General features: G+C 45.0%; 1 protein-coding gene across 1 annotated transcript; it reads right to left on the bottom strand.

The window, feature by feature from the left end:
• Positions 1 to 9,631: 9,631 nt before the first annotated feature.
• On the bottom strand, positions 9,632 to 11,122 carry LOC125533740 (GEM-like protein 7). The gene is made up of 2 exons (XM_048697102.1): positions 10,800 to 11,122; positions 9,632 to 10,693 (listed from the first exon to the last, which is right to left on the bottom strand). Exons 1-2 carry the CDS (start codon positions 10,972 to 10,974, stop codon positions 10,170 to 10,172), a joined length of 699 nt encoding a protein of 232 aa, XP_048553059.1. The 5' UTR covers positions 10,975 to 11,122; the 3' UTR covers positions 9,632 to 10,169.
• Between the last annotated feature and the right edge of the window lie 1,118 nt (positions 11,123 to 12,240).

The raw sequence follows: 12,240 nt of genomic DNA, 5'->3' as shown, positions 1-12,240 counted from the left end.
GGAATCCGGCTATTTGAATAGATAATGATAACCCTGCAGGGGTGTACTTCTTCACACACGCTCTCGCCACTTATCGCCCTGTACACGTCATGTACCTCGGCAACCTTCAAGCGGAAGCCGGGCGAGGGAGTCGGCCACGACCTGACTAACCAACAAGTCTCTAGTTCAGGTTTATCGCCTATTCGGGTTCCATCCGTAAGGAGATCCGGCCGGGGTGTCGCTCACGGCCTCAAACGATGTGTGCAGGGTTCCCAATCCCACCATTCGGGTGCCACTTGGTACACTGTGCCACTGTGCCTAGTCTGTCCCAAGCCCACCTGTACCGGGTGCCACTTGGTAGACTACTAACACTACCTACAAGCACCAGAAACTAGTTGCAACTCCTGGACAGAGATCGAGTTGATTAATAAGCTGAGAGGGGCCGAGTTACCGGAACCCAATGTGTGGTAGTAACTGTTCATGGATCACAAACACAGAACTCAGTTCCTGAGGATGGCTGCAATGAGACAACTCACCATGTACTCCTACATGGCCTCTCACCGCTACCTTTACCAAATCGTGTTCACACACTTAGCTCACACACAGTAGGACATGTTCAACACCATTCCAATTCATCCCCGATGAATCAGACCTGACTCAACTCTAAGCAGTAGCAGGCATGACAAACAACATGAATGAGTAGGCACATCAGGGCTCAAGCAACTCCTACTCATGCTAGTGGGTTTCATCTATTTACTGTGGCAATGACAGGTCATGCAGAGGAAAGGGTTCAGCTACCGCGGCATGTAACAGTTGAATCGTTGTTGTCCTAATGCAGTAAAAGAAAGCGGGAGCGAGAGAGAGTGGGATTATATTCGAATGAACAAGGGGGTTTTGCTTGCCTGGCACTTCTGAAGATAGTATAGCTCTTCATCGGTGTCATCGATCACGTCGTCGGAAACAACGTCTACTGAGAGGGGGCAATTACCGGCAAACAAGGAAGAATACAATCAATGCAATGCAACAATATGATGCATGATCATGACATGGCAATATGTTGTGATTTGGGCTAATGCAACATAAAATCATTTTAATTGAAGTGGAATTCAAAACTATATCAAATTCCAACTCCAAACCTATTATGAAATTTGCCCTAATCATGTTTCATCCTAAACAGTGAGGTTAACTTGCTCAAACATGCATGAAAATGGTACAGATGGATTCCTTGAATTTTTCTGATAATTTTTCATATATAAATTATTTCATTTGGAGCTACGGTTGAATTTCTATAAATTTTAGAAGTTTTGGATATTTTCTGAATTAAATAAATCATTTCTGATTTATTTAAAATCCATAAAACATATTACTGTGTCAGCATGATGTCACTATGACGTCATCAGGTCAACTCGGTGGTCCAGGTCAAACCTGACCAGTGGGTCCCACTGGTCAGTGTCAAAGTGCTGGTTAGGGTCGCTGACGTGTGGACCCAGTCAACGGCCATGTCAGCACGGTCAAAGATAACACGTGGGGCCACCGAGATTAAGTTAAATCTAAGTCCTGTGGTTAATTAAGGGACGGGGCCCGCTGTCAGTGCCTTGGGAGGTTAATTAGCGGGTGATTAGCCTTTAACTAAGTGGCCACATCGGCGGCTAACCGCGGTGACACACAGACGCGGCGGCGTCGCTCGTTCCGGCGATTCCGGCGACGAGAGGAGGCGGGGTTGGGCTCTACGGGTAGCTGGCGCAACGTCGCGTCCGTTGGTGGCCGTGGTTGGGCCTGGGGTGGCCGGGGTCGACGGCGGCGAGCTCGGTTGCGGCCGCCGGAGTTCGGGTGGCCACGGGTTAGCTGCTGCAGCCTGCAAACGGGCGGTTGCTTGCGCTAGGAACGCTCTACGGGACGCCGCGAACCCGTTGGAGTCGCAGGGGTGACCAAATGGTCACCGGAGCTGCGTTGACGGCGAGCTCAGGCGGCGGCGTGCTACGGTCTGCAAGGGGGCGACGGCTACGGCGACAGACAGACCACGGGGTAAGGGGAAAACGGTGGCGGAGCTCACATCGGTGCCGTAGGGATTGTTAGCGGGCTCGGGGACGCTCGGAGGTGTCGAATCGGCGGTGGCGATCTCCGGTGGCCGTCGATGATGATGACGACGATGGCGACGCGTAGGGCTCTTCCGGTCGCGTGAGACAAAGTGGAGGACGAGGGAGGCACGGCGGAGCTCGGGGCCGCGTCGGAGAGGTGAGGGGGTGGCGGTGAGCGCGGCGAACGGTGTCGGTGGCCTCGGGTGTGCTCGGCGGCGCGAGGAGGAGAGGCCAGAGGAAGGGGGCGAAGCAGAGGAAGGAGGGGAAAGTGAGAGGGGGCCACCCTCATCTCCTGGGCGTGCAGGTGGACTCGAGGAAGGCTAGCCAGCGCGAAGCAGGAGGTGGCGCGCTCGGCCGCGTGCGAAGTCTCTCCCTCTGCCTACTGGCAGAGGTTGAAGATGACTGGCAAGTCGCCAGGTGGGCTGGGCTGGCCACTTGGGCTCCAGGTGGGCTGCACAGGTAAGGTTTCCTCTCTCTCTCTTTTCCATTTCTGTTTTCTATTTATTCTGTTTTGTTTTGATTTAGTAAAATACTAAACCATTTTATAAAATGCTGAAAATATTTATGGGCACCTCTGAAATTAATTCCAACAGCCCAAAAATACTTCCAAGATTATTTGGACATTTAAAAATATTTATAGCATTTAAATGTCCAAATGCAAATACTTTAAGATTTAACTCAAAGATTCAAAGTGTCCTAGAAAAGTGAGCATCATTTTTGGCAGAGGTTATGGACCAAGGCAAAGATGATGAACATTTTAGAAGGGCATTTCAGGATCATTGAAAAGATTTTTATTTTGATCCTAATTGCATTTCATTTAGTGCTAGGGCTTGTCATCCCCATTTCAAATTTCAAACAAATATAGACATGATGCATGGATGCTTATGAAACTAGTTGCAATCAAATTCTAGGGCTGTGACAATAATCTCCTTAAATTCTGAAATATGATTCAAAACATTACCTCTCTCAGGTAACCTCTGCAGGAATAATTTTTGCTTCAGATGCATCTTGCTGGTGAGATCTTTAGTCATGCAAATCCCTTCCAGCTTTAACCATAGAGCGGCGGCAGTTTTTTCGCTCAAAACTTTCTGCAAAATATTATTATGCAAATGGAATTGAATTTGTGACAAAGCCTTACAATTAATTCTTTTCTCCTCAGCAGTCCAGTCCTCAATTCGGTTTTTCCCAAAACTATCCAGTGCTACATCATAGTCGGCCTGTGACAACAACGCCCGCATCTTGACTTGCCATAGGGTAAACCTTGTGTCACGATCCAGCAGCGAAAAATCATACTTCATGGATGCCATGAGTTGATAAACTGTGCACAAAATAGTACAAGTCGTAGAAAAATTCTCGATGGAATTTAATATGCGGAATCAAACGAAACAAAAAACAATAGCACCTGGTAGCTTCGGGTGGACGTAGCAGTCGAAGACAAAAAACAGAATCTGAACTTGTACTCTATTACTAGTGAATCAGATAAGCTTCACGTAGTAAAAAATCCAAGAGATAGTGCGGTACTTGTCTTCACGTGATGTACAGTTGAACTTGACTCGATCGATGCTTGAGGTGATTAGAAGTAGTACTCGCGTCGGGACTTGAAGCAAGGCTGTTGTGGACAGGAAGACGTGGCCGCGCTTCCGAAGCGCCGCGCGATGAAAACCTGGTCGATCTCGGCGACTTGCGGCTGCAGCGGCTCGTATAGCAGCTCGCACCGAAAATAGTCTCCGATCCGGAGATCGCAGAACGGCGGCGGCGCGCACAGCCCGAAACCCTGATCTTTCGTCTCAAATCTCGTATTTGCAACCTCAGCTCTGTATACCACTTATTAGATAATAACGAGAATAAACGAGACATAAAGACACGGATTTTTACATGGAAAACCTTTGCGGCAGAAAATCACGGACGCACAAAGGCGCAATCACTATGAGGAGGAGTATTACAAGCACGAAACGACAGGCCGTCTGAGATGCGACTACATGGGGTATATATGAGGGGCAACACATAGGAGTCTCTAATCACCTCTCTTAACTGCTAAGTGTGGATCACTCATTCCAAATCGCCTGACTTCCCAGCCGGTAACCCATCCTCTCACTCCCCCAGCCTGAGCACGCTTAACTTCGGAGTTCTATTCCTCCTACATTCCAAGTCTACACTTGTTGTTTTCCTCACAAATGTAAGCTGTCAATCCTATTAACCCTCAGCAGTTTAGCTTGAGCATTAGGTCACACGTTTCACCATTTGAGTTTGAAACTATTATTCTAAAAAACAGTAATTATCTACTAACACTAATATTTCTTGAATAAGTTTGATCATAGTTAGACCACATTTTGACCATAGTTTGACCAAAAATTAAAAAATTGAAATAATTATTTAGTAACACTAATATTCTTGAATAATTATGTAGTAACATTAATACTTCTTGAATAAGTAGTTTGATCAGATTTAACCAATTTTTTTAAAAAAACTGAAATTTGACCATATCTTTTTTTCGTTTTAGAATTTGAGGATTCTAAAAAATTGCAAACAGGCCATAGGCAGTCTCCATCGGATGCGGATTTTTGTGCTGAATTTTTTTATATATTATACGTTTTTTCCGACATCGTATGCAAAAATTATAGCCGTTTTACATTTTCCCTACACCTTTTGCAAAACATGTCCAAATTTAAGTTTTCAAATTTTTCTAACTAGTAAATGTAGTAATATAACTACCTCTTGAAGGATTTTATTTTTTGAAGTTTTTATCATTTTCTTTTGATTTTTCAGAACTGAAATGGCGACACACCGGGGGGTAGAGTTTGAAAATTGCCCTATAGTGCCGGTTTGTGTCACAAACCAGTACTATAGGTCAGACCACTTTAGTACCGGTTCATGGCACAAACCGGTACTAAAGGTTAGCCCTTTAGTACCGGTTTGTGACACGAACCGGTACTAAAGGTGATCGTGGGGCTCCTGCCTGACGCCGGCCTGCCATCACCCCTTTTAGTACCGGTTCGTGGCACTTACCGGTACTAAACGTTCAACACGAACCGGCATTAATGCATAGCCGTTTGAACCGGCACTAATGGTACCATTAGTACCGGGCTAAAATCAAACCGGCATTAATATGTCTCACATTAGGTCTTTTTTCTACTAGTGATGCTACTTTGATTTGGCTTCTTATCAAGTCATAACTTTTGGACTGACAGAAGCTCATTTGCGAATTATCAAGTCATTGTTTGTGCTGATTTCTAATTTTCTATAGCAGAGTGATGTGAGGCCATTACACAAAAGAAAGAGTTATATGTGCCCACTGTCAGACACGCCTTTTTCTAGGGTTGCGGTGACAAGGATGGGTCGAGCAACAGTAAACCAAACTTAGAGGTTAGTAGGATGGGCCTATATTGTATGCGCTTATGGCAATGTCTGTCCTATAGGCCGGACCCCCAGGCTTTAGAGCGACAGGTCACAGAGCCCATACCATGTTCGTATTCGACACATAGCCGAGTGAGTACCGAGGCGTACATGTTCTCTCCCTACACATAAAAAAGGTAACATGTTCTTTGAAGAAGTGAACAGTAACACCAATATCTCTGAGCACAAAAAGAATGTTCCTTTTATCTTGCAAATAGTAAATAAATGAAGGAAGTTAATAGCAAACTCGATTGGCTCTCATGTGCCAGTGCGCTCGATTTTTCTAAAAGAAAATTAGTAAATGCAAGACAGGTTTAAAATTCCTGAATTTTGTTGGCAACAAACATGATCAGTGTTATACTCGTGTAAAAGTGTCGCCAAAGAATATGCAAAAATCAGGAAGCGGATTTTGGCTCTAGGGAGCATATGCTCCCTAATGAACAGTAAAATCAAAGTAATTAGTAAATAAATTTTAAAAATTCTGATTTTTTTTAGATGTTCATACTAAATGTAGCAAGTGTGCTTGACAATTTTCATGTCATATGGGATAGCAATGGTTCGTCGGTGAAAAAAAATTAAGTGTAACTTTGGAGTTAATATTTGGCGCTCGACTTGTGTTTTTTTTTGCACAGGTCAAAATTCTTAAGTTTTCCCCTGGAAATTTGCATGTACTATTTGGATGTGACAATGAACACATCTATTTCTTAAAAAAAGACATTTGTAAAAAGCCATTTTTGTCACGCAGGACCATGTGCTCCCTATAGCCAAAATGGATTCCCGCGAAAATCAACACTATATACAAGTTACTATTCACACTTTTCGTCCTTGAATTGGCTAGGAGAAGATGTAGGGAAGGATGGGGAGAAGAAGAACGACAAGTATCCTTTCTGGCAATAGCAATGAATGGTGTGTGGGCTAGAGGTGGAGCTTATTGAAGGCTAGGAATGCGTTCAGGTTGCCACTCGCCTTCCACGTCAGTGCGCATTTATAAAGTTGAATGGACCTTCAAGAATAATCTTGTGTCAATGGGCTAGTTATTTGTTGTTTTGTGTCAATAGTATTTGTTAGTTTAACCCACTCTATTAGATTATAAATATGAAGAAAAAAATCATCCTTATTGCAATGCACGATGAAGGTGAGGTGGGCGCCATCCAATTTTAAAGGAGAGGCACTACTAGAAAAAGGGCTGCTAGTGGCGCACCTATTTTCGCTACTAATGGCGCACTACAAGTGCGCCACTAGCACCATGTCATTAGATTTTTTTACTAATGGCGCACCAGTGTTGCGTTATTAGTATCTGGTATACTAATGGCGCACTTGTGAGGACTGCGCCATTAGTAGCAATATTTAAAAAAATAAAAAAAATTCAAATTTATTTCAAAAAAAATTTATTTTTTTCTTAATCTCGGGTCACTATGGCTTAATCTTGGGTCAAATCACACTCTGTGGTCAAACTTCCCGAAAGGTCACCCATCCTCACATTACTCCAGCCCGAGCATGCTTAACTTCGTAGTTCTATCATACATATCATATCAATCATATTAAACTTTGCTGATGTCTAGGACTTAGTTCATGAGTATGATGAAATTTTGAAAAAATATTTCAAACTTCCCGGTCATATTACGTATCATATTTTGAAAAATAATTCAAATGTTTTTGAAACCAATTTTTTTTCTGTTACTAGTGGCCTAGTGGCGCACCTAGCATACGGTGCGCCACTAGTAAGTTTAAATTTTTTTGAATTTTTTTGCCTCTGGATCTTAAAAGCCCCGTAACTTTTTTTCTGTTAGGTTTTGGGTATTTTGAAAATGTTTAACGGGATTCTTCCAGTTAAATTTGGATGTAACTTTTCGAGTAGATGATTTTTCATATAGAAAACTTTTTAATCCGAGTTCGTATGCAAAAGTTATGCTCATTTTACAAATTCCAGAGAGATTTTGCAAATAAAGTCGAAATTCATATTTGTAAATTTTCCCAACAACTAGACCACATATCACATGGGAAACTTATTTTCTTTTAATTTTTTAACATTTCCATCAATTTTTTTTAATTTTTTTTAAACTGAAAAGGCAGTCCACGGGGGGAGGGGGGCGTGCATTCGGTGGAAATTTTGGGCCAAGTTAGTAATGGCCCACCGTGGGAGTGGTGCGCCATTACTAGTTAAACTAGTAATGGCGCACTGTCCACTGGTGCGCCATTACTAGTTTTGAAAAAATTAAAAAAATAAAAAAATAAAAAAAATTACTAGTAATGGCGCACTATCCACTGGTGCGCCATTACTAGTTTAACTAGTAATGGCGCACTATCCACTGGTGCGCCATTACTAGTTTTGAAAAAAATGAATTTTTTTTTGTTACTAATGGCGCACCGTGGATGTGGGGTGTCATTAGTATTTGGACAGTAATGGCGCACCTACACATTGTGCGCCATTAGTATATACTAATGGCGCACCACATGTCTGGTGCGCCATTAGTGGCCATATCATCTATAGCCCTTTTTCCTAATAGTGAGGGTTCCAGTGAGAAATGTCCCGCTACGGCGGGAAACCGAGTGGGAAGGGGAGGGTCAACAGAAAAAAGGGAGGGTGCATCGTGGGGTGAGATTTTTCTGTTTGGCCCGTGTGTTGGAGATAACATGGTGGATAGTCCGTACAACGTCATTTCTTCCACACATATGGTCTGGATTTGGAGAGTCCGGACTGTTAGACAGTTGAATTTTGAGAAGACGATTGGGCGCCAGTTTAATATCTAAATACGCCTTGACGTATGAGGGAGAAATGAGCATCAACTTTGGAGTCGACCTTAATTATCTGTTTACTTCATTTATATACTCCCTCCATCCCTATATATAGAGCCTCATGTGTTTTTTGAGTTTGTCTTTGACTATGGAAGCTTCTTTCACGTATGAATTTGATGGTATGCTTTAACACGTGGTTAAAGTTTGTCTCAAAAAATGCATTTAGGCCCTATATAGATAGATAGATGGAGTATGCATATGAGCAAAAATGCTACACCTACGTACACTTACGTTCCCACCTTACGTAAACTTCCTACTAATCTCTCCACCCCCACTAGTAGAAAAGGGGGCAAAGGTCCAGGTCGGGTCAGCCCATTAGTTCCGGTTCAGTCACGAACCGGGACTAATGTGAGCATTGGTCCCGGTTCGTGCGGCTAAGGCATTAGTTCCGGTTCATCTGACCCCTTTAGTCCCGGTTTGTGTCTCAAACCGGGACTAAAGATTAGACCTTTAGTCCCAGTTTTAGACACAAACCGGGACTAAAGGTTCCATTTTCAAACTCTACCCCCCTCTGGATCGCCTTTTTTGTTTCGAAAAAATCATAAAACTTCAAAAAATAAAATCCTTCGAAAGGTAGTTATATTACTACATCTACTAGTTAGGAAAATTTAAAAACTTAAATTTGGACATGTTTTGCAAAAAATGTAGGGAAAATGTAAAACGGCTATAACTTTTGCATACGATGTCGGGAAAAAACGTATAATATATCAAAATGTTCAGAACAAAAATCCGCTTCCGATTTTGACAGCCTACGGCCTGTTTGCAAATTTTTAGAATCCTCAAATTCTAAAAGAAAAAAGTTATGCTCAAATTTTAGTTTTTTTTTGAATTTTTGTTAAATCTGGTCAAACTATGGTCAAACTACTTATTCAAGAAGTATTAGTGTTACTAAATAATTATTCAAAAATATTAGTGTTACTAAATAATTATTTCAGTTTTTTTGAATTTTGGTCAACTATGATCAAACTGTGGTCAAACAATGGTCAAACTACTTATTCAAGAAATATTAGTGTTACTAAATAATTATTTCAGTTTTTTGAATTTTGGTCAAATCTGGTCAAACTATGGTCAAACTAGGGTCAAATTGTGGTCAAACTACTTATTCAAGAAATATTAATGTTACTAAATAATTATTGATTTTTAGAACAATAGTTTCAAACTCAAACAGTGAAATGTGTGACTTCATGCTCAAGCTAAATTCATGAGGGTTAATAGGATTGACATCTTACTATTGTTAGGAAAACAAAAAGTGCAGACTTGGAAACGAGGGAGAATAGAACCCGGAAGTTAAGCGTGCTCAGGTTGAAGTAGTGAGAGGATGGGTGACCGTTTGGGAAGTTAGATGATTTAGAATGATGAGGGATGATTAAAGATTAAAGGTTAAATTGAACAGTGATAAAGGGTGATTAGAGATTAAAGGTTAAAATAATTCAGAAATTTGAAATTCAAAAAAAATAAACCATTTAATTCGATATCCCCAACCAAACATCACCCCTCATCAACGAAACCAAACACACCCTTCAGTGTTCCATTTCCTTGAGCATTATCATCACTCTCACCCGCGCCTCCGCCACAGCTTGCTACTGGTACACTCCGCGGCCCATGACGCCCATTGATACGCCATTAGAGGGCCCCCGCTGCAAGGCTCGTGCCCATGCTCGGGGCGTCTTCACAGCCATGCCCATGCTCGCGCGGTTCGTCGTTCCCATCCAGCCTCAGGTCGACAACCTCGGCCTCGTGCGGCGTTGACTCGGCCGAGCGCCCGTCCTCACACCTTGCTGAGCTCCCGGCGGCGATGTTGCGCTTCGCCTAGTCGCCGAGGCCGACGAGGTCTCCCAAATCACGCATGCTGCTCGTGTTGTAAATCAGACAGTGATCGGCAACGCCGTGGATTTTTCCCATCGCCGTGCGCTCGCGTAGCTTTCACGCCGCGGTAGGCTGGAGGCGCCGCCCGCTCCCGCTGCCCGCCCCCTGCGACAACGGCACCTTCATCCCACCCCCCGCCGCGCCGATGACCTGCTCGAGGTGCTGCAGGGATGCCTTGTAGCTGACGAAGCCCATGAACCAGAACTCGAAGCCGTCGTCGGTCACCAGCTGGACGTACTTCTGCTCTGGCCGGTGCTGGTTCTCGCTCGGCATGGCCGCCTTCACCCTCCTCAGCGGGACGGCCACCTTGTACGGCACCCGCACCGTGTCGCCCTTGGGCGAGGTCAGCGCCAGCGACCGGTCGCTGCGGAAGGCCACCCTCTCCGACGATACGAAGAGCAACCCGGCGATCGGGCCGGCGGTCGTTGACAGGTAGCACTGCGAGGCCTTCAGGAGTTTCTCGCCCTTCTCAACAGAGAACCACCGCCGGAAGACTTTCTCCACGCCGCCGGCTTGGAGGATTCTGGCGCCCAGCGACAGCTTTCCCCTCACTGTCTCGTACAGCTTTGGGCCGAGAGTCACTGCAGAAACATACGTTCAGTGTCTGATTCACAACCAGAGCTATGAACACGAAAGACTACAAAGATTTATCCAGACGGACTGGAGAAGGACTGAAGGAGGGCTTACCATGTTCTTTGACGCCCCGAGCAAACTTGTCCCCGGTCCTGCGGTCTGACTTGCCGCCGGTACGCACGCTCGTTGAATACTTTGCATCGCCGCTCGTGAACTCGGGCTCCTCGATGCCGATAGCAGTGCTGCTCACCGGGATGCCGATCACATGCTCGTGTCCTGCCTTCTCCATTTGCTGTTGGAACGAAGAACCGAAGACTTGTTTTTCGCGAAAGAGGAGGCGAAGACTTTGCTCCTGAGTTTCCGGCCTCTGTCTGAGGTTGCTGGTGAGGTGAGTGGTGCGTGTGTGGGTTGGTGCTGGAGCTCCGTGCTCTGAATGGGAAGGAGGGGGCGCCTTTTATAAGCTCTGGATTGGAACCTGTAATTAAAAACTTAACCAAAAGCTGGATGTTTATCCAATTAGCTTTTGGATTGAACAGTCACCTACTCACCCGCGCCATTGCATGTGCATGTCACGAGTGACATCTAGTCACCCACACATGCCTGGACCATGATCGGTCGATGATGCCCAACCGACTGTCACATGGACGCACTTGGGGATGGGTGTAGAAAAATCAGGCCTCCGTAACTCTGTCGCCGGGCGGTGAGTCGTTGATCAATCCCTGTTTCTGCAAAGCATGCGACGCAACCGAATTCTCACTTTCTTCTTCAGATTATTTTTAGGTCTGCAGTGCAGTGTGTTCAAACTTCAAAGTCGCAAGAGCTTTGAGCCGATGCAATGCCATGGCGCCACGGCTATGTACACCGCACGATAGCGCACTCCCCTGCGAGCTGATTCGGCGACGGCGATGGCGTGGCAGCAGGACTGGATAAAAATTGGGCAGCGGGGCCAAGAAGAAGAAGAAGTAAACAAGGTTCGCGCGTGCATGGAATGGAAGGCACCGTCACTACACGTTCGGTCAGTCTCACTCTCAGTACATGTGTTGTCCCTTTTTTCCTCTCCACGCTAGCTTTACCTCCGGTTTTTTCATGGCGCGCACGTTGGGCTGAGTCAGCGTCGCGTCCGACTACGCGTCTCGTCAGCGAACCATCTCGGCGCCGGCCGGTCGTGGAAGGCCTCGAGGGTTTGGTGGCGAGCCAGCCCGGCCAGATTGCGCCACCCATTGAGCGCAGCTGTCATTTCCTATCGTGAGACGGTGACCCTCCAAGGCAGATAAAGCAGCTCGCAGATATGCATGTGCATATTGAATATGGGCGTGTGGTGCGGTTAAGGCTTCCCTGTCATCGGCGATAATCGCCTAATCTGCATTGTTTATGTCCCATTACGACCGATTTTCCCCTCAAAACCATTGCTGTGTTGCGTGGCAGTTATTTACCCAAAACCATCACATTATAGGCTAGGATAACAACTTGATACCATATTTGAGTCAGGGCACAAAAAACCACCAACTCTGCGCCTAACCTATAACTCCGAGCACTAATTCTCCGATAAGCTCAC

This window comes from Triticum urartu, chromosome 2 (assembly GCF_003073215.2).
Source record: "Triticum urartu cultivar G1812 chromosome 2, Tu2.1, whole genome shotgun sequence".
Taxonomy (NCBI): Eukaryota; Viridiplantae; Streptophyta; class Magnoliopsida; order Poales; family Poaceae; genus Triticum; species Triticum urartu.
Note: the sequence above shows the minus strand (reverse complement) of the source record. Positions and strands in the feature narration are given on the sequence as shown.